General features: G+C 40.4%; 1 protein-coding gene across 4 annotated transcripts in view; it reads right to left on the reverse strand.

Moving 5' to 3' along the window:
• Window positions 1-16,807: 16,807 nt before the first annotated feature.
• Window positions 16,808-23,307, reverse strand: part of exoc6b (exocyst complex component 6B) — a 78,695-nt gene continuing 72,195 nt past the window's right edge. For 2 of the 4 annotated variants that reach the window (XM_026298474.1, XM_026298472.1), the window contains 3 exons: window positions 22,497-22,609; window positions 21,399-21,410; window positions 16,808-20,628 (listed from right to left, as the gene is read on the reverse strand). In XM_026298474.1, the coding sequence (XP_026154259.1) occupies window positions 20,502-20,628; window positions 21,399-21,410; window positions 22,497-22,609 (252 nt within the window). In that variant the 3' untranslated portion in view covers window positions 16,808-20,501. The remainder of the gene's footprint in view (window positions 20,629-21,398; window positions 21,411-22,496; window positions 22,610-23,307) is intronic. The other 2 variants (XM_026298475.1, XM_026298473.1) reach the window with 1 other exon arrangement.

The raw sequence follows: 23,307 nt of genomic DNA on the forward strand, positions 1-23,307 counted from the left end.
CTCAAGGCTGGAGAATGTCCTGATTGTTGAAATTTCATTTTTGGTCTCGTTTGTGGATCAGTGACTTAAAATGAAGTTTGGAGAAAAAGTCTGAAACTTGAAGGCAAATAAAAATCTCAAGGTGACACGTTTATGTCAAAAGCTGTGACACCGTGGGACACGTGGAAAAAGTGAAGCCGAGCCCTGGAACTAACAAGGGCTTACTTTTAAAAGTTCTCGAGGGATGGAAAGACTTGGTTTTGGGGGAAAATTAACAAAAACTCTTCCAGAAGTCGCGTCTCTCTCAACAAAAAAAAAAATCAAAACCTCTTTACAAAAGTTTTAATCTCTCTGGAGCAAACTCGAGAAAGATGAAGTGTAGACTTTAAAGATCCGTGAGCGTGCAGCAGTGAAAAGGTGTGCAGGAGATGCTCAGGAGCCACCGTCCTCCTTCTCCTTCTCTCACTTTATGTTGTCCACTCTCTCCTCTGTGTACCTTTCTGTTTCAGAGCGCTCCTCTCTCTCTCCCTCTCACTCTCTCTCTCCCTGTGTGTCTCTCTCTCCCTCCACTGGCAGCCTATACAAGTCACCCTCAGTGTATGTGTGTGTATGTGTGTGTGTGGATTCGTGCGTAAAGAGTGTGTGCGCGACAAGCCAGAGGCACCAATGAGTGTTTATATAGTGCGGAGGCAACTGGAAGGCGAATAGGCGGCCAAGGGCTCCCGTCGCCCCCCTCCAACCCCACCCCACCTCACTCCGGCGATGGCAAGAGAAGTAGCGAGACTCCCCTCCCCTCATCCCTCCTCCTCCTCTTCTCCCCTTCCTCCCCCAATCCCTCCCCTCTGCTCCACCTCTTTGAGCTCCTGGAGGACCCCCCCCCCCGTCCTCCTCCCCCCTTCCCTCCTCTCCCTCCCTGCCCTCTTCTCTCAGAGGGAGGGGTGGTGTAAAGTAAGCGGCAAGCGGCGCAAGAGGAGAGGAGGCTTGGAGCGTGCTGGAGCTGGCAGAGCGCCAGTGAGAGAGAACTAGACGGCGAGAGAGAGAAACAAGCCTTGCAGTTACTTTTATGACTTCTGTCTCCGTGCAGGACGTGCGCACTCTTGAACTAATCACCTGCAGTGTAGAAAAGCGCTGCGCACACACTCGCGTCATTTTTTGCCTGCTAGTCGGAGCATTAGTTCCTTTAAGGTGCGCCTTTACGCATGAAAGCTTGTGCGTATTTGTAACTTACACTCAGGACTCTAGTTCCAGATCTTCTTGTTACTTATCAATCATGCTCCCGCTGCATCATGGGACATGAGCCGCGAACCTCGGAGCGAAATTTGCATCATTTGGTTTGAAAGTGATTCTGTGCCAAATGGTCAGATCTGACAGTGGAACTATTGGTCTCACAATGTGAGATGGATTCCCAGCTCTGCAGATTATTATTTTATTTTCTCCATATCTTACTCGGGTTGTTTAGGCATCTTGCTCAGCAGCACTTCAACAGAAAGGGACAGTATCATCATGCTCTTTCTTTCTCTAACTTTTCTAACTGCTTTTCTCTCTCTATAACATGCAGACAGTTCCCTTTCTATTGTTCCCTTTCTCTTTCATTCTATGTCTGTTTTTCTTTGTAATGAAACTTTTTCCAACATCTCTCCTTTCAGCAGACAATTTTCTCATTTCTTTCTTGCACTTTTTACCTCATAAGCTCTAGTAGTACGTTTGAGTAATTCTTCGTATGAAATCTGTGATGATGTTTCTCCATTAGAAACTCCACATCCCATCACAGGAAAGGTCACAGGTTCAGGTCCAAGTCTGTGACTGGCCACATGTCCCCGTCTGTGCTGCTGGTTTCTTTTTCACAAGTTGTCAGAAAACAATCAGATCAGTGAGACACAGGCGCTGAGGGGAAATCAGGGCTGTTCCCTGCACCCTGCCACCCCCATTCCAAAGAAAATGACTGGCTTCAATTAGGTCCTCTGACTGTGATCGGGGATATTACCGGCTATTACGTAACAGAAGCGACCTGGTGGAGACCTTGACCCCAGCTGCAGCGCGCGCACACACACACACACCAGGGATCATTCATACAATAATAGATCATCCAGTTAAAATTACATTATGAGGTTTTGCAATTGGTTTTTCAGGAGTAAAGTGAGTTTCTTTCTTGGTTTTCCCCCATTTTACTCATTGTTAAAGTCATCTGACCCACTTTATTCTTTTTCCATTTCTTTCCTGTTGTTCATTTAGTCTCCACTGCTACTGTTTTACCACCTTTTGTTCCTTTTTGATCTGATCTAACCTTTTCTCTTTCACAGGTATGCAACAGCTTTTTCTTTTTGTCCCTTTCCCTTCAATTCTCCTTTTTCCTTCCTCTTCACCCCTTTTCTTCTTCTCCTGTTTTTTTTTCTCCTCCAAAGAAACATCAAGTCTCAGGGATTTCGTTCTGTCTCCTGGGCTTTTTCACTGAAGAAAACCTGGACCTTCTCACTCTTTCTCTTTGCTTCTCTCCTTTTCTTCAACACTCTGGTAGTGGCTCAATGCTGCCGCCTAGTGGAGGAGAATGGCATAGCAGCTGACCAGAGAGGGGGGGATAGGGAGAAATGATTAGGGCATTATTTTTTTGATAATTCTAAGTTTGAGACTTTGAGTCTTTTCCTTGTTTTGTACAGTGCCACCTTAAAGACCAAAAGTTCTGTGACAAATGAATCACATATTCTTATAAAAGCTTAGGGGTGACTTTCTTAGGCATGGATTTTTTGTATGTGAAAACAGCACTTTGAAAATTACTTCAAGAATATTTTGTGTTGTATATAAATATGATTTGAGGTTCTCTTGGCTCCATCTGTTTTGAAAAAACCCTTAGACGCTACGTCAAAGTGTTTTAAAAAGGTAGAAACAGCATCAGTTCTTTGTGTTTCACTGTGACGTGCTAAAATGTTCTGTGTTTTCTCACTGTTGGACTGTCTGGCATAACAAATCTCATCTCATGATCCATTCATAGCCGTTCTGGTGCTTTTGATTACATCAGATGGGCTTCCTCAAGAACCGCAGTTTGCATACTTGTGTGTGTGTGTGAAGCAGTAGATATTCAAAGTAGTATTTTTTTATGGACTTCTCATCCATGTTAGTTTAAAGGCTGTAATTGGAAGTTCATTCTGTTTTGGCATATGATATTTGTTTAGTCAAAATAAGCTGTAAGTATTGTCTAAGTACATATTTAACAAAAAGACAAAAACTGAAATTACCAAACTAAAAACTACAAAACCATACGATTTCGAAAATAAATGACTTATAAAATAATATAAAAAGTCATTAAGATTAGACGACCTTCATCATCATGATAAATAGATGCTTAAGAAAGCGTCATGGATAACAAAACCAACACTGTCTATTGGCTGAGAATTGGAGCTGAACAAGTTTTGTGTTCTTGTCGACCCATCCACTCCAACCCTTGGCGTCTTTGTCACTTTATAAACTACATCCCCTGACTGCCTACTTTGCTCTCAGGTCGCCTTACAATAAAATGTAACGGTGGGTTGTAATAAGCTGCTTGCTCAGACCACCTGTGGAATAGTATTTTATGGATTAGGCCGGTGGGCTGCACTGTGAGAGAAACATCATGCAGAGCAGAGACTGTGCGCATGTGCAGTTACGCTTTTTTTGTTCAGTGACTGTAAAACAAGTCACCCAGCGCGGCGGTATGACTCGGCCGACAGTGGAGGTGTACAGCACAGACCAATAAGCTAGACCACGTTACAGACATTACAGAGAGTTCTTTAAATTCAGTGTTGGTTTTTGTGTCCCTGTGAGGGATTTGTGGAAATTTAATAAGCATAGAAAATCACATCCTTTATTCTTTAACGTATGTTTAACCTCCACAAATACAAGTGTGGCCCAGGGATTAGTGTAGAAAAGATTGTATGTATTGTTTGTCCATCCTATAGAAAAACACCCTGATGAAACGTGGCTTCATATTTAACCTTTGACCATTGTACAGCAGTTCAACTCACATAGTTTGCAACAGTGTTGATTCAGAGCTATATAAAAATCACTTTAGGTGAAATATTGGGAGTGTCAGCACCATGGATAGCATCATAGCACTGCAAATAGAAACAAGCCATTTATATCAAACAAATGAGCTCATGAGTTTCTCAGAAGAACGTTTAGCCGATTTTGACTTTTTACTTCAGCTGCAGTTGAAAGACCATAGTCTTAATGCCAGTTCACATTTGCTGTTCCAGGCTTTGCTGTTGCAGAAGCTCAGACTAGGTCCATGTCTCCAAAAATCCAAAGATCAATGAAGATTTCAGTTGATGTCTCATCACTTAACCGTTGTTTCAGCCCTCGGCCAGTGCTCGACCACATGCCAGTCGTGGTTATGTTGGATTGTATGTTTGTTGCAGTCGAAATTGTACATTATATCACTAATACCCAGGCAAACATTCCTTACTGTGATTATGGGTACAATAGTGATGTATTAGACCCTGCTGGCAACAACAAAGAAACCATAATCACAGAGTAAAATACGCCTGAAATATCTAAGGGCTTTTTAGACATATGTATGTGTGGTGAATGGATAGACTACTTTAAAGTGGTGTACCAAATTGTGGTTGTTTTTTAAAACTTGACTGGTCAACAGTGTGTGTAACGAGGTTAAAACTTCAGTGCAGGGCAAAGGAACTCCAACAAAATTTATTTTACTTATTAAACTCGCCCTGAAAGTTTCTTTTCACGTAGATGGACCGACTGTGAGGCTCGATCTCACGTTTGAACCCGGTTTGTTTAACTTTTTTTATGTCACGTGGCCCCTCCAGGCCTCCATACATCTGAACAAACAAAATCCACATTTTTAATCAGTTCTAATCAACTTTTCACATTCCCCCTTCATCCCCGTTGCTTTGGTTGATGGTTGTCCATTATTTTCAACAAAACATCAGAATTTCAGATGTTTGATTCCCGTTTCAAACCAACAGTCAACATATGTTTTAAAAACATAACCACAATCATTTTCGAGCCTTAAGTGTTTATTATCACAGCATGATGAAGGTCCCACAACCTTAACAAATAAGCCGACCATGTTTCTGTATTCCTTAATTGTTCTCTCTAAATTTATCCAAACCTTGACCATAGCATCGTCACACCATCAAACAGCTTTTGGCACAGATATGTCATGTCCTCCTGTTGACACTGGTGTCAGATCAGAAACGTGTGTGTCACTCTAAAGTGCATTAGGACTTCCTGCAAAAGTGTCCTTATTTACATTTATAGTATTGCTGCTCTAAATGTTTTGGATCTGGTTCATTTACAATTCAAAAAGCTCTGGTTTTGATCGAGTCATGTGTTCTGAACCTCAGCATTGTCAGTGGAAACAAACCTCCAGTAGGAGACTTGATGATGATGATAAATCTGCTCTGATTCAGTACTGATTCATAAAGTTCTGCTGTAGCTCTGATTGAACAGATTGTGGTGGTTGTTTTGTCAGAGTTCAGCAAAGGTTCAGACCAGCTCTGATTCAAATAGTCGCTGCACATTCACACACCGACACACAGCCAAACTCCCGCCCTCCTCAGAATCTGCGACTTGAGTTTTAGATGACCTCATCCACTCCATACAAGGTCACAACCTCCTGTATAATGATTTAGACTTCCCCTGTTTCCATTCCAGGTCAAAGATGGGAAGATTTGGTGGCGTTTAGCCTGTTAACACCGTTATGTGTGTAAGTTAGATAATCACCACTTTGGTGTGGCTCCAGTGCAAGTGTGTGTCTGTGTTTCTGGGTATAAACAAAGACGTCTTATCTTTACATTCCACAACCATGTCCGTTTAAGCTTTTAACACTTCACCTAAACACACACACACTCAAATGGAGACTGTGTGTCTGTGTGACAGGGAAAGAAAAGAGCGTGAAGTTGTCAGTGTGTGAGAGAAGAGTGTGTGTATATCATCACATGTGTGAGTTTTGCTAGAGAACGTATTTTCAATTTCCTCTGACCCTGGAACGACCTTTCACGGCCGGGGTGTTTAGCTTAGGCTTTAGGGGACTTAGTGGGACACAGGAAGTGAACACACACACACACACACACACACACACTTTCATGCAAATGATAGGAGAGGAAATGGAGGTAAGAAGGCAGTCGTGCAGTAGAATGTAATAAGATCTATACATTGTTTAAACAAGTTATTACCTTGCACACACTGTGCAATACTACGTATGCAAAAGAAAAATAAAATAAACTTTCCAGGGATCTCTGAAGCTTACACATCAGTAGTACAGAGCAAACCACAAGACTTTGAAAAACCCTGAACAATTTTCTTATGAAAAGATTTTTTTGTAACAAAATACTCATGATTACGAGATTCCTTCAAAATAATAACAGAATTTCTACAGACTCAGACTAATTCAAGAGAAAATCCATTAGCCATTTGAGAAAGTTGCACAAACGATTTATTGTGAGTGTAACACAATTCTGAGTTTTCATTTAAAACTGCTGGGAGCATCAAACACAGTACAAACAAACACACTATTCAAAAAAGAATAAATAGCTAAATAGCATGAAACACAGTCAATATGTGATGTAGAAAACTGAGTCGACATTTAGAAAAAAGGGTTTGGATGGTAAGAGAAGGTGAGGAATGGAGGAACAAGACAAAGGATCTTGCAGCCAATTGTGAACTCAGAGCCACACACACACACACACACACACACAGTGGTGCCCTGGTGATCTAACAGCATGGGTTATATTATAGCCCTCGTTTTAGTATGAGCTCAATAAGCTGTGACATCATCACCTCCTGACTCATCTCACACACACACACACACACACACACACACACACACACGAATCAAAGACTTACAGTAAGACTCACACTAGCGTTACTGATTTACAGGCAGAACAGTCAGATCGATGACTTCTGAAGGTTAACGAGTCAAGTGACACCCAGATACAAACCTGCTCTCGGCTGAACTCAAGACATTTGCTTCATCAGCACATTTGTTTGCTGTTCTTGGATTTGTGGGTGTTCCAAAACAAAATCAGGGGAGGGAATTACCGAAAGTCAGTGTGATCAGTCAGCGCCAGAGGGTTGCTATTATCTGTTGATGGAGAACAAGCGATTTACGAATTAGGACAAATTTAGGCAAGTTTGGCTTGTAGCGGTAATAGTTTGGTCGGTTCAAAATATGTTGGATAACGGTTTAACATCTTCAACCCCGACAGACCAACGATGGAAAAGTATCCAGGCCCTTTACCTAAAGTACAGTTCCACTGATCTTCCACATCAAAATCAATTTACAATCTTACAGGTGTTTGGGAGCTCTGATGTGTTGTACAAAGCCTGATATGTTGTTGGGCCAAATCAAATGAAGTGTAACTCCGGTAAAAGCTTCAACAGGCAGGTAGATAAATACCAGCATTGGAGAAACGTCCATTTGGACCTGCTTCACAGAGTGATAGGTTTTGGACTGTCTCACTGTGGAAAAAGATGGTCATAAGGGAGATCTTGTATTATGTGAATTCAAAATGGGTTAGTGAACATTTTCCTGTGTAACCACAGGCTGCATCAATTAGCTTTGCACATTTTATCATCATTTGTTCTCTTAGGTAACCTCGATTAGCTAAATAAAATCAGTGTGTAGCGCAGCTGGGCAGTTGCAGCCGATAAAAATGACCTGGCAGAGCCGAAGAGCACAACAGCAAAACAATAGGAAAGCCACCGTGAAGCAGGAACGCACAGGAACATTACGATAATGAACTGAAATGTTAAAGTCACTCAGTAGTTACAGATGTGGCCAGTGGTTCCATTAACTGGGGAGACAGAAGTTTTACATGCGGCACTCTTTGCTTTGGATCATTATATGAGCATGGATCCAAATAAATAAATAAACTAGGCTGCTAATGGGCTATGTCCCTGTGCGTTTTTCCTCAGAGCTAATAAACAGCTGAATGTCAGATGAATTTAAGACCGTAGCTGTTTTTGTGCTCGTGGTGGCAGAACCAGATCTAAAAGTTCAAAAGAGGTCAGCACTCTGGCGTTTTCCAAAACAACCTAACAAGTTAAGCAAGAGTTGAGTGCAGTCGTCTTGTTCTTGCGTTTTGGGCTGAAGATCCGAGACTGAAACGTACCGAAGACAGACTGGAGGAATAAATTTAGTCGGGAGAACTGTCTGTACTGGGTTTGATGCCCACAGTACGGGGTCAGTGACTAATTGTGGTTAAGCAATCTAGGATTTCATGCAGATTCCTTGAACTAATTAAGTACAAAGTGCCCCCTCCGCTCCACCACACCCCCCACCAAATTTTCTGGATCAAGGCTTGTGGGAAGACTTCTGGGTAAAACTAGGATGTGGGTTTTTTTAAGCTGTTCCTCAAGGCTGGTGTGTGACAACTTAATTGGGGCTTCATTTGATCAGAACAGAGTTTCCAGCCATGCCATGTCTGCAGGGGCAGAGGAGGCGACTCGGTTCAGTATTTTCTTTACATGTTTATGTTTTCGACCAAAAGCTGCTTTCGAAGGTCATAAGGTTATGGAATTGAAACACGCTTCGCGCTTTGTGGGAGGTGCTGTGACCCAAAGTATGAGTTTCATTTAGGTTACGTGAGCAAAGCGTCGTCTCAGCTTGTAGGAATCTTTTGCCGAAACACTTCTTGATTTAAGATGATGAGACAGGGACGTTTTGATAGAAACTCTTAATGCGCTGCAGGAAAAGACAGACGTCGAACGAGTTAACTGTTATTTATGAGGAGGCTCAATTTGTTGTGAATTCTGAGTCATTTAACTAAAGTTTTGTTCCTCCTTAGAAGAATCTCGACGCTCTGGCTGTCAGAAGCTCCACAGGGAGCCATTACGCTACTGGTGAGGGCAGAGAATGGTTTAAATTAAGAGAGTGTCTCTCGGAGAGACGAATGTAGCTCCTTTATTGTGACGAAGAGGAGATGCGAGGAAAGAGTGATGCTGGGAGTGACGGCGTGTTTTACTGAAAAAAAATAAAATAAAAATCGAGTGATAAACGACAAGAACAAATGAGGTATAGAGGGGAAAATGTGACAACCATGACGCCATTAAAGAGAATGAACATTTTCTGTAGGTTTACAGACCAGACAGTCAACAATGGGGGGGGGGGGACGAGAAAGAAAGAAAAACAGATGAGACATGGTTAGAACAGAAAATGAGAGGAAGACTGATGGCCTCTTGTTTTGTCTCTTTTTCCTTCAAATTAGCACTTAATCATTCTTCCCTCAGTATGTTATTTTCTCTTCAGCTCATCGTTTTTGGTTTCGTTCTCTCTTTTATTTCCATTCCCCTTACCCTTGTTTTTTACTCTTATTTCTTGCTGGCTCTTTTTTGCTCCCTCCTTGTTTTCGACTGTATCATGCACAGTCTTACTTACCTGTATTGAGTTTTAGATCCACGGTTGTCTTTGTGTCAGCGTCGGCAGCTCCTGCTTTAGTGCGGACAGAAATATCCCAGCTATCGGCTGAATTGACAGCTTCTTCACACAAGCGCGGTGAATGCATTGAACCTACACTGTGTGTATCCGTGTTTACCAGCAAGTTGTTGTCGTCTTCTCTGTGTATGATGCTGCGTTAGCATCAACTGTAGACTGTGTATCTTATGTGCACATGCACAAATTGCAGCAGGCATGCACAAACAGCTTCATTAGCACTGCTAGAGGTCAAAGGGTGTCACGATCAGTTAAAAGGTTTGTACTTTGACATTAGGGCTAATTTTAGGAAGCTTACAGTAAAATGATGGACATGGTGAGCGTTATCTGGAACTGGACTTATTTAGATTCTTGCCTTTCATCCAAAAGGCCTTTTATGTCTGGTGATATTTAGCTCCCCACCTTTGCTGTGACGTCTTAATCCTCGATCTCTGTAAACACGTATTGATGGAGTGTATAGTGAATCTAAATTGCCTGGCTTGTCACTCTCTGGAAATTATGACCTGATAATAGAAGATACATATTCCAAAAAACCCCAAAGTGGTCCTGGTTTGATTGTTTTGGTCTTGGTTTTGAATATTTACATGTCAAATAATGTCCAACTTCACCATATCAGACCAATAATCTGTCATTTTCTTGAAATCAGTATGAATTTGCCATAAAAGGTTCTCTTCTGGCTGTTGCTCTGCAGGCCTCGCTCTTTCTTTTTCTGATGGATGGTGTGGATTAGTGTCTGACCTCAGAGTGGCATTTTTCTGGGCAGCATCAAATGGCTCCCAACCCCGCCGTTTCACGCTGGCACGTCCGTAAAGCGTCTGTGTGTCCTCGCCGTGTCAGAGCTCCTGCTGACGCTCACGGCGCTCGGTGCCAACGAGGCGACGCACACATCCCAAAGTCATTAGTCAGTGCTACGCACTTACACAGGGGAACAGTGTGTGCGCGCGAGTGTACGCCCAACAACCCTTTTCCCACAAACATCATGAGTTACACATGTACACAACACACACACAGTTGTTAATCATTGGTTTATACATAACACATGTAGCAGCAGTTTCCCATGATGACACACTGCCTAAAGCTAGAAAACACAGTTCATTAGGTCAGTGGTGTGTGTGTATGTGTGTGTGTGTAAAAAAGTGTGCGTATCAGGTGAGTTCATGATAGTGGAAGTGTGTGTGCATGTGTTTTTGGGGTTAAATCAAGTTTTACGAGTGTTCTGACTTAGCAGGCATTGTGTTGTGAAGGTGAAGAGGCAAATGAAGACATCTGGGCTCAATGACTCAGTTGTGTGTGTGTGTGTGTGTGTGTGTATGTGTGTGTTTTCCTGCATTCTGTAACTTTATTTCTCCTTCACTCGTCTTTCAGTGTTTGTCTCCTGCTCTTGCTGTGCTTCATCATCATCAGTGGGTGAAAGGTTGAACCTCATTACTTGATTACATTAAAAAGTACAGTTAATCTCATAAGTACTAACTCAAACAGGAAATTATTCTCACACAATGTATTTAAGACAGAAGAGTTTGTTTCCACACAACACTGAATCAGCAGGAAATATGCAGTTTCTTTGAATAGTGTGTTTGTATATTTCAGTGGTTAGTTTGTGCTTCAGTGTTTCTCTTCTTTGGAACATGCTTGTCATCGTTCTGTTGTTGTTTCTCTTTACAGGTGGAGCAAGACGTCTGGGGCGTTTATTTTAAGAAAGAGTACGAGGACCAGGAGAGGACCAGGGGAATGTGACCTCAGACAGGTGGGTAATCAAAGACGGGGTCCCCTGGGCAGTAAAATGGGGTGATGTGCCACATCTGGGCTAAAAGAGCAGTCAGCCAGAAACCGTTACTTTTGGTTTTATGAGTGTTGTATGAAGTACAGCTATCAGCCTTGTGAGCCTCGTGAGCCCCAGTGTCTGACCGTGGTACTGCAGCTCCTTTAAAACAGATGTTCATAAAACTAAAACATCCTTCATGAGGTTCAGCGGAGTTGCGATAGCATCAGACTAGTAGCGTTTTTCTCCCGGCAGACGAGCACCAGCATTCATGTGGCCGTGTCAAGTTAACGTCACTACAAACAAACAGTAGGTCACCTCATGGTGTTTGCTTAAGGAGCTGCTGTAGCTGCTGTAGCTGCTGTGTATGATGTTAAATTACACAAAATCACAGTTACACAAGACTCATCTTTTCAATAATCAAGGTTGATAAATAAATACTGACATAAGAATAGTCTGAATTCAAAGAAATTTACAAGTGAAACCCTTAAACTACGTGTGTGTGTGTGTGTGTGTGTGTGTGTGTGTGTAGTTTAGTGTGTGTCTGCCAGTCAAAAATATAATAAGTGATTCAGATTCTGGTGCCGTTTGTTTAGCTGCAGTTTGGGCAGTGAAGCCTGCAGAGTAATGGTGTTTTAATTCATCGTACGTCTCCCTGACATGACACGTTTCTAAACACAGCTGATGATACAAAGAAACGCGGTGTGCTTAATGCACCGTACCTTCACTATAATAATGAAAACAAACAAATTAGTAATCAACACATCTGTGTTCACTAACACTGCTCATTTCACAGAAAACATAACACCAATCAGGTCGTCAGTTTCCAGCTGCAATACACTCTCTCACTCACTCACTCTCTCTCACTCACTCTCTCTCTCTCTCTCTCTCTCTCTCTCTCTCTCTCTCGCTCTCTCTCTCTCTCACACACACACACACACACACATTTCCCAAAGTTTCCCCAGAGAGATCTGTATCGAATCAGATCTAAAACGGCAATTACAGTAATGCTGTCCGACACTTTAATGTTTTAATGCTTTTGTATTGACCGTACCAGGGGAAAAATCCAGCAAACACACAATCCCCAAAACACAGAGCTATCAGGTCTCTGCTTCGCTTTAATAATGGGCTTCATTATAATTCAGCTTTCTTCATATGTGGTCAGGAACGAAGCGGAATGAAAAACTGGCAGGGCTTAGCACACACACACACACACACACACACACACACACACACAGTAGTCGTCTTCAAGTAAGAAAGAGAATTTACTGGTCAGGCCACAGCTATTTTTGGGGAATATTAGTAAAACTCAGTAAGAATGAAAACTAACAGAGATGAAGAGATAGGAGATGAGAAGATAGAGAGGGCGAAAGGACCGCAGGCATCCAGAGGGAGGCAGAGAGATGAAAAATGCGGTCGTCCTGTAGCTCAGAGAACATTTCCAGTTTTAAATCAAGTTACTTTAACAAATATTTTCTGGTGTGTCATGTGCTGCCGGGAATAAAAGATCCTCCAAGTCTTCCATGTCAGAAAAATAAATTCCCCACTTGATACTCCACAGAAATGATGATAGAAAGAAAACTTCAACTAACTTCAGTAGATTCACATTAATGTTCAAAAACTAAAAGAAGAGACAATTTGTTTATGTAACTAACTGTTCGCTAAACCCCAGCTCCGAACAGGGAATGTATAATGATAACTTAAAAAATTACAGGCTTGGCTTCACATGCTGCCGTGCTTTGCATGGACCTCATGTACGTGCGATTGTCTTTTGTAGCCTTGACGAAACCAGAGGCACAAATGTGTAACGGCTGAATTAAACCTTTGTGATCTGCTCTGAAAGCAGCTGCAAACATCTGTATGCCAATCTACTTATCTTAATACCTGCAGCAGCAGCCTAGAATTAGATCCAAACCCACATATTAGACAACTACAGTATTTTGTGGGGTTACAGTATATCTTTGGGACCAAAACAACCATCTTGTAGGAGCCAAGATGTTAATGTATATGAGGATTTAGTTAAACATGGCTCTGCACAGTGCTTTGTTTAGTTTGGATAAGTGCAGCCAAGCTTGGATTATAGTGTTACCTTAGGCAAAAAAACCCCTTCTCAAACCCTTTTCTGCTGTAGAGTGAAGCAGACTGTGTACCTGCTCAACTAGGTTTTTCTACTACGCATCTGTCCCGTTATGTCAAATAGTTTAATAACGTTTTTTATTTATACGTTGGTGTTATGATACTATCTGGATCCTGCTGGAAAAGAACAGTGCTGCTCCTTATTTCCATGTGTGCTACATGGGTCTTAAACTGATGAGGGTGTTGGCTTTTTGCCTGTCTTTTAGCTTTTCAGTATATTAGTGGTGTATCTGTAAGTAGCCAGGAAAGACTGGAAGAACGAACAAAAATGATGGTAGAGTATGTGAGAGAAGGGAGAGAAGAGGAGCAGCTGGAAATGTCAAAAACATATAGAGTTGAACCATTTCAGTACATTGTTATCCTTAAAAAGTGCAGCGACAAAGGGGAGAGAGTGAAAGTTACACACACAGTTGGTGTTTCTGTAGCCTTTGACCCCTCAGGCTCATCAATAACCAAGAGGTGAGGAGAAGTGTGTGCGCTGTCTCATCCGTCTTCATTAGACCTCTGCGTGTGTGTTTCTTTACAGGAGCTTGGCCATGCACGTACATTTCAAGCGCACACACACACACACACACACACACATGCAGGATTCATTCATCTAAAGAAAGTTTAAGGGAAAAAAAAAGCTGAAACGATTTGGAGCGTTTGAAACTTACTGTAAAAATAAACTCTGTCTACCAAAAACAACACACGGAGATCAACTCTTTACTGTCACCGCTTTGTTTCACTGTGTTCCCATGTGCTGTTATCCATCCATCTCTCCTCCAGTCTGTGGAGGATGGAAAGTAATACACTGATACCTGATGGACTGATTGTTTCACTCTCTCACACACAGGAGCCAGACGATATGCAAACCAGACCCAAACTAGGAAGTGATGGTGCTGTTGCCATGTGCAGGTACACACAACAAAAACCTTCCTCTTGCTCTCTCCTTGTTTTACCTGCACACGTTCTTCCTCGCTCTCATCACAGATTTCACATTTTATACAGAGTAAAGACTTACTGTAGTTTATTCCTCCCATTGTTACTAATATATACAAACAAGGTGAAGAGAAGGAAACAAAGTAGGAAATACAGTAAATCCTCTTCCTCCAACTTTCCTTCCTCTTCTTCTTTACCTGTCCTGGTCTGCTCACAGGTGATTTACGGTAGAAGGAAGTTATCCTACTGTGTTATAACCAGCTTCCTGTTTCTATAGTTGGCTGTTGGGCTCTTTCTTATCTGCCAGAACACGCTATCAAACCAGAGCATCTCACACGTGTGTGTGTGTGTGTGTGTGTGTGGGGTCCTGACTGTGGTGACCTCTCATGACCCCACAATGACCTTGGATGACCTTTAACCTCTACAGGTCAGAGTGACCTTAGAAAGCAGTGGGAAAAAAACAGAAGAAACACTTCAAAAGATCTTTATGAAACAAAATATCAACACATGGTTGAAAAGATGTTGAGAGCCAAAAAAAAGGAATGGACAAATATCATGTCAGTGAGAATCAGTGAACTGAATATAAATGAATTTAAGATAATTACTTGAGAGTTAAATACTTTAACTCCTCTGAGAACAACATTTTAACATTTTAATACTTTATATATACATTTGAAAGTGTATCCTTTTTATTATCTAGTATAAAACAAGTATTACTAAAAAACAGTATTAATAAAACAAAGATAAGATGATTTTATTTGTCCCACAACAGGAAAATTCTGTCACAGCAGCAAGATAAAAAACATAATAATATAGCATTATTAATTTGGAATATTTGTGTCATCTGACATTTCACTGCATGTACTGTAAATATCAGCATGTGACAATAAATCTTCAACTAATAGTTTACTCAGACATTTAGTCTGACTGACACACTGCTAATGTTGCCAGGTTGTGACATATTGAGCTGGATTGTTTTTTTTTTTTTTTCCTGGTAATGATGCTGTGGTAAATGTTGTTGTAGTCCAGATTCTCAGCAGTCCTTTTCCAGTAGATGAGTAGTCATACAGTCCAGTTGGAAAAAAAAAAAATTCTAAACAAAATCTTCCTGGACACCATTTTTTAACTTTCTACCAAATTTTATTTAAAGTTGTTAACCATTGTTCTAAACATCCAGGCATATTAGAACTGAAGCACAAACTGGTGGACTAATGACCAAATTCATATTTTTTTTCTTTTTTGGGCACTTTTGTAGTTTCTGTCCTAGTAGCAAATTTGAAAACTATAAATCAAATCATTGTGATGTGTTTGACGCTTCTTAAAAAGACACATGACAGCAGAGGAAACATAAAGACGGTTTTATTGGAGACTGGGTGCTTGTATGTGTGTGTGTGTGTGTGTGTGTGTGTGTGTGTGTGTGTGTGTGTGTGTTAGAGAGAGATCTGCTTCTTCTCACACTTGCCTTTGACCACCGAGAGAGGAGCAACAAGTCAGTAATGCTCAAAGTCCGCTACATGTATGTATAGATGTAGACGTGTGTATATATAAATATACATATATATAAAATCATAATACAGTGTCGAGGTCAGAGGCAACGTGATACCCCAGACAGTGAAACAAAGTTAGTTGCCACAATGAGGAACCAACATCTGTAGAGTCATCTGCTTCTAGGAAATGATAAAGTGACTACTGACAGACTCGTCACCGACTTGGAGAAATCTGCTGATTTGCTCAGGAAGGGTTAAGATGACCGAGCCGATGGAAGGACACACGTTAATCAGTGCATGAATCTTTCAGTGAGACTGGAAATGTAAGAGTTCCAAAAAGTCCAAGGGTGGGGGTGGTCAGCAGGCAGACAGAGAGAGAGGGAGAGAGGTTTGTGTGGGTTCACTGGCTTTGAGCGCTTCACTGCTTCTCTGTGTAGTACTGGGAACACACACACAAACCCATATTTTCACACACAGTCGGCTAAGGAAACCCAGTGCAGTTTGTGTTGATGAGGATTTGGATCGCTACCCTCCAGTGAACACACACACACACACACACACATCTCCCACCTGCAGCGCCAACACACACACACACACGAACAGTCCTCGTTAATCACATCCTTTGCAGCAGACTACCCTGCTGTCTGAGAGGTCAAAGGTCACTGAGATGAGAGTGAGGCAGTGTGGGTAAGAGAGGAACACAGAGAGGATTGGTGTTTGGAATACATTTTAATTAATTTCTTGTTTCATCAGCCGTAATGATGATATGATTTTGTCATTTCTCTGTAGGTTGTGGCTGCAGGAGGTGAATTCACTGAAGTCTCAAGTTGTTTGAGGTGAGTACAATTTTAGGTTTTTTTTTGCAGCTTTACATCCTGACTACATTTTCTAAACATGAGGTAGTCTGCTTTTTACTCCATTTATGCAGTACAAGTACTTGGTAGAGTCAGATTAACTATATACTCCCCATATGAAACATGCAGTGTTATACAAACGTTATGCTAAATTAAATAACCCAAGTTAACATAAGATCCATCTTGACCTTATACAACATCAGAACGCTGTTGCATAGCTAAAATAAACAGTCAAGACAAAATATTCAGTTTTCCATTTATTCCAGATTTGTTGCAACTTAATTCATATTTTAGTTTAGTTCATTAGTGGTAATACAACAGTGTGTACAGTGCTTCTGTCACAATAAAGATTTCTGCTTACAAAATACAAAAAGTAACCAACATCATCTGCAGCGTAGGGGCCCTGGACACTGACAGGTTAGAGTAGTGAGCGTGAGTATTTCAATTTGCATCATAGCAGTTTTCTGTGGCTTTTTTTTTTTGTTTTTTTTTTAGAAATATCTGATCAAGTAAAGTTTTTCAGCACTTTTCTGTCTGTGCTTTAAAAAAAAAGTGTCCTGTTATTCACATTTGATTTGTTTTATAAATACAGAAATAGTGTATTAATAGTGTTTTCCTAATTATATTGTTGCATGTTTAATTTTAAAAATCACATAAAGATATTTTAGGTTGTGTTAATGGAAAAAAAGTTTGATATTAAATATGAGGGTTATTATATAGACTACTACTTAGATAAAAGCAAAAAGCAGTGCACAGCATACACTGGCTGCACCATGTGGATGAAAGCTCTGGAAAAAGCTAGTGAGGACTGTAGAGCTAACAGAAGACTGAGTTATTTGTTAGACCTCAAACATTTCAGTAAACTGTGTCCAGAGTCCAAACACCACAGTGTCGCTGATTTATTGGCCAAAAAACTGGAAATAAAACCCAAAATACAGCAAAGGCACATTCAATAATAACGGCCCTGTTCCCTTTCTAACACCCAAATACGATGCACAGCTTGGCATGGATAGACAAATATGTACAATTCTGCATAAACTCATAGAAGCACACATGATGTTGTCTAGTAAGTCAAACATGTTCACTAGTCCAGTGTCCTCCGTTGTGAACCAGAGAAACCAGGCTTAGATTCCCTTTAGACACACACACACAGTCGGTTTGTATCCCTTTACAAAGTATGAGGTGATACCAGGATCTGTAAGTTTGAAAACATAATCCAAGCATGTGGATTGTGGTTTGAAAAATCTGTAAATAAGGTTTAAAGGTCTGACTTTTTTTTTTGCTTCGTTTTCCAGTTGTGAAAACATTCAGCACCGTCCTTTTACAGACAGATCGCTTCCCGTTTCAGATCAGCTCTGTCTGAGCATGTTTTAACCATGATTTACAGATATGCATTTTATGTCAACCTTTCAAAAACAAGTCTTAATGTTACAAATTGTGATCCTGATTTCACCTCATTAAAACACACACACAAAATGCTGCAGTTTCCATTGCTATTATTGCACCCAAGTAAAAACCAAGAAAAACACAAAAAGAGCCAAAAACACCCAGAATCATCATTTTCTGTGCTTTAATGAAACAAAGGCTGGTGTGTGAACAAGTAGCTACACTACGCCCACACAGCCTGGTATATGTTTATGGAAGACATGAGTATAAGTATGTGTGCTTGGCATTAGTATAATTTTTTTGTACAAATTAATCTCTACTCAACCAGGCAAAACACTACCCTATACACTTTATATGCTGTTGCCAGACTCAGAGGCATTATCCCCCTTTAGAACCCAGTTATTTATTTATACAGGATGAGTAATAAACACTCAGACAAAGTGATGGGAGGAAAAATAGGTTGCCATGTTTGGACAACATCCCCCTTTCGAATTCCAAAAATTCTTTCAGGCATTATGTTGGAATAAGGTTGCCAGATCTGAGCAGTCATTCAAGTGTTCACAGGTTGTACATGAAAGGATGATGTTTTTGTTTCAACCTGCTGTATTTCCTTTAAAAGTGGGTGTGCTCACTCATTGGTATCACGACCTGTGTTGCAGAGATTCAGGGAAATGAGAACTTGCATTAAACAGCAGGCAGTGGGGCGGTAATGTTATGCTCAGAGGCTGCTCAGAATAAACCTGGGTTTGTTTCATTACCTCTGCATAGGAACACAACTGGGGAAACTTGCTGCTGACAGTAACAACTGATCAGACCACCCCTGAGAGATTTCTGTGCAGAGCTAAGTATAAAAAAAGATTTGACTGAAATCAGGGTTATTCTGAGCACTCTGGTGCCAATAATGAATGTTGTTTAATGCAAAACCTCGTTTTCTGAAATCACTACAGTGGAAGTAGCAATAGCTAAATTAGCACTGGCTATAGAGACACCAAAGAAATACGGCAGGTTAAAACAACTGAAGTTGCATTAACATCTTCCTTTATTAGACAAAAAGGATTCATGAACCAATATTTACTGCATGTTTTTCATTCTTCAGAGTACAGTGCTTTTTCTAAATGACTTTATACTGTGAAAGGTGACCGTCTCTGATGTACATTCAGTATGCTTTGTTATTGTGCCACTGCGAATGAGATCAACGTGGAAGACATTAAAGGTTGTCAGCAACACAAATCAAACACGAGAGAAATGGGAAGCTCGTGATACAAAATCTCTCAAACAGAAGTTCACCCAGTGATTTCGGCACCGAATACCCAATTCTCATTGTATTTTACTGTAACTTAGTCAAAAATTATGTTCTCAGTTTGAAACCTACAAATATTTTAACACAGCCCGCAGCTGGAAACTGAAAGATTTCTGTCAGTCAAGAGTATTCACCTTAGCTCCACATATTCAGTATGCTCAGCTATTTGTAATTAGGATTTAACCACTTTTGTCCATTTGGATTTTTTTTTCATTTTAGTATGTGAAATGCTTACATTACTGTACTATTGGGATGATTGAATATTATAATTGAATTAATACTGTTTGCTCTCCTCCATTATTCTCCACAGCTAAGAAATCTCCCAGTTTCGGACAGCTTTTAAGATCAACTCAAGCCTGAGGGTAAGGTAGGTGACATTTATTTTTCTTATTGTCAGCAAATGCTCTGTAGTGACCAAAACCAACAATATGTTAGTTTATGAAGCAACATGTGACTGATGCTCACTGATGTTTTAACTGTTCTGACAATAATGGAGCTCCATGGCACAGGTGGAGAAAAGTCATGCTTGGTTTGCTGACAATAAAAGTATAGACAATCAATTACTCTTATTTGATGGTGTCAGCTGGTTAAAAACAAGCTGGCATCAGAGCTTTTTGTTTCCTTGTGCCCAGTAAGATTACTACTTCTCCTCTGTACATCTGGATGAACCAACAGTTTTGTCTTTAGCCAAACGGGACACTTCTTGACACTGAAGTAACTAACAGTCCCAGAAAAGTGAAACTTGGATTTAAAAGGCTGAATTATGGTTTGAAACCTGAAAAATATATTTAAAACATTGAAAATAATGTGTAAATATTTTTGCTTCATTCTTTTCAGTGGTATAAATCTGTATTTTCATAGTTTTGAAACTACAGCTTTCTTCCGGAGAGCTTTTTTTTAAATTTATTTTTCAATTTAGAGTCTGATTTGCTCTTTTGGAGTGTGTTTTACAATCTGAAAATCTGAAAGTAGAGCACTGAATCCATATAGGAGAGAGTTTCAAAACATTCAAAACGAGAATGATGAAAATAGGATATGAATGTGTGAAAATTTTGCAAGTGTTTGAATCACGTTTTTCAGTTTTGAGAACCATAATTTCCACATTTCAAATCCAAGTTTACATGATGACTTCACCTCACACAATAGGGTCCAGTGAAGTTAAGGTGCCTCCATCAGCCAGTGGTTGTAGGGTTGAGCAGGTCAGTGATGTCTGCTTTTCCTCAGGCTGGATGGTGGTTTCCTGTTGCCCACGTCAGGCGTGGTGCTGTGCGATGAGGTTGCGTAGCTGTTTGATGATGGTGTCGATGAGTTTCTGTCTGTCTCTGTCTGTCTTCCTGAACTGGGCGAAGACGTTGTTCTTTCTGCTCATCTCTTTCATCCTGGATGTGGAGGAAAATAATGCAACAGGAGAGAAGGAAGCCAGATAAGACAAGAATGGGCTGTTTTAGTATTTTGTATCATATATTTTCATATGTCATATTGAAAAACACACAAGCACATAACTGCACAGTGTAGTCTAGGTCATACAAAGGAGCATGCTCAGCACAGACATGCATATCTCTGCTACAGTCACCTATTGAAGAACAAATAATGGGGTTTCACAGTTGGCTGTGTGTGTGTCTCTCTCTCAGCATGTGTGTTTTGTTACATAGTACTGGACTGTTAAGGACCTCCAGGAAGCTCAGAGGCCCAGCAGACCAGACAAGCCCCATCTGGGTGCTTCCTCTTGGGCAAAATGGGACCACAGTGCCTGCACCCTCTGGAGTGGAAATATTGGACCCTGATCAACAAGGTCAAATGTACTGTACAGAACAATACAGTGAGTGTGTGTGTGGTTGGTTATCATCACTATCACCGCAGCACATCAGGCTCCACACTGATAATCTGATGGTACACAGATACACGATGTGGGTGTTGTACATGGTAGTGGCATCGTTACCAGCTGCTGTGATAACCACCATCATGGCACTGAGGTTGTTGACTTTTTGTGCATTTGGCCATATAGCATGTGATATTTACACACTCACCCCGACATAAAAAGATTATTTCTATTTCTTGTATGTACACGATTTAGTAGTTGTCTAAAGTAGTATTTATACATGCTAGAATCCTTCATTGTACACACACACACAGTAGAGACAGTACTCACGGCTTAAATAACCTGTCAAAACACAACAGAGAGGAAAGACAAGAGTAGCTGAGATGGAGGTAAAGAGGAACAGAAAGATGTCAAGAAAAGAAGATGGTTTATTCAAATATCAAGTATTGCTTTTATGTAGGACTGTAACTAACAGCCATTTGTACCATCAGTGACTTTGTTGGTTTTTCTTCCTAAAAAAGAAACAGGTCAACATTTGGGGGTGAATTCCTATTGGCTGTCTTTATGAAAGTGAGGTGAGAAAATTAAGCATTTCCCTAATCTATTTACCTACTGACTGATTGTTTAGTTACTAAATGAAGAAAAATCTTTGCATCGAAACAGAAATGAAAACATGTCAAGCTGTTATTTTTTTGATTTCCTTGCATTAACTAAAGCAGCACCTCTGGCTACTGTGCAGGTTTCACAGGCTTTGGCCTCCTTACAGGCACAATGGAACCAAACCTGGAAACTTCATTGAGACAGCCACACTTCAGAAGTTACAGCTTAAACTGCAAATTATTGAGTTTTCATTTCTCATTATTTATGTCTTTCAGTTTCAGTGTGCAGTAGAGCTTTAGCTTCATGGCTGAGTGAGTCCATCTGACTTTTTAGCCTCTTAGGGTTATCTACAGAGGTGCTGTGGTTACATCAGAGGCAGATTTCTCTCTATGAAAACCTCCTGAGCTGATGTGACATTTTGAAATAAATACAGAGAAACATCTCATGGATCGGGGCGTGTGAGTCCTGTTTTGTGCTTTGAACAGAGAGCTAGGCTAGCTGTTTCCACTTATTTCCAGTCTTTATGCAAAGTTAAGCTAACCACGCCCTGACTCTAACTCCAGACTTAATGCAGAGACACAGTGGTACCAATTCCCTCATCTAGCTCTCAGATTGAAAGCCAATAAGCATAGTTTCCAAAATGTTTTACTAACTACAAAAGCACATTTTGTTTACATTTGATGAAATGAAAAAACATTTATAAAATATCTAAGAATAGGAAATGAAAAAAGAAACAAATCTAAAACAAAGGAATAAAGTAACAGAATGAGATACGTTAGAAAAAGATGGAAAAGTAGTAGATGTGTGAATGAATGTAGGATTACTCACTTCTCCAGCAGGGCCAGTGCAGTGTGTGGGTTGACTCTCAGGTATTTGCAGGTGGATTTGCCATAGTCAGCCAGGTAGGTCGACCAATCCCACTGGGTGAACAGGTCCAGTAACTAGATAAAGAGAGACAGGGATTTCAAAAGATGTTATTGTTTACTCGCAGATGTGCCGCAAGTTGTGGAAACGAATTATCCATTAATCAGTGAAAACATAAACACCAAGATCATCCAGCAGATTGTCGGTTCAGCCAGCCCACGCTAACACGTCAGCGGGTTGAGTAAGGTTTGTTAACACAGTTAAAAGCATGTAAATCAATTTCTCCTACTAAACCAAAATTGTGTAAAAGATTAATAATCATGTGTATTAAGTAATCATTTGGCAAGTTTTGTCTTAAGACTCAGGTTTGACTAATCAGCCATATTTTCTTTTCTCTAAATCACAAATATATTTTTTTTACCTCAGTTGCAGTATTTTATTTTTTATAAATGTGTTATGTTTAACCAAATGAGAAGAACCTTTCTTCCCAAAAGTGTTACTTAAAAGTACTTTTACTTCTTCATATCAAGCACACATGAACTATCTGACCTGACACTTCACTAGAATGCTGTTTAAAAATAAAAACTGGAAATAGGTTTTTTTTTTTTAAACATTTCTCCATATTTCTAAATGAATTAATACTGTAACAACTCAGGAACACACTTATATGTCTAGGTTGGTGCACATTTATAAAACAAAACCAAAAGCTATGTCAGTTAAGTTTAATAAATTGTACTCTGCACTTTTTTTTGTTTTGTTTTTTGCTGGGTGCATT

The sequence above is a fragment of the Mastacembelus armatus genome, chromosome 18 (genome assembly GCF_900324485.2).
Source record: "Mastacembelus armatus chromosome 18, fMasArm1.2, whole genome shotgun sequence".
Taxonomy (NCBI): Eukaryota; Metazoa; Chordata; class Actinopteri; order Synbranchiformes; family Mastacembelidae; genus Mastacembelus; species Mastacembelus armatus.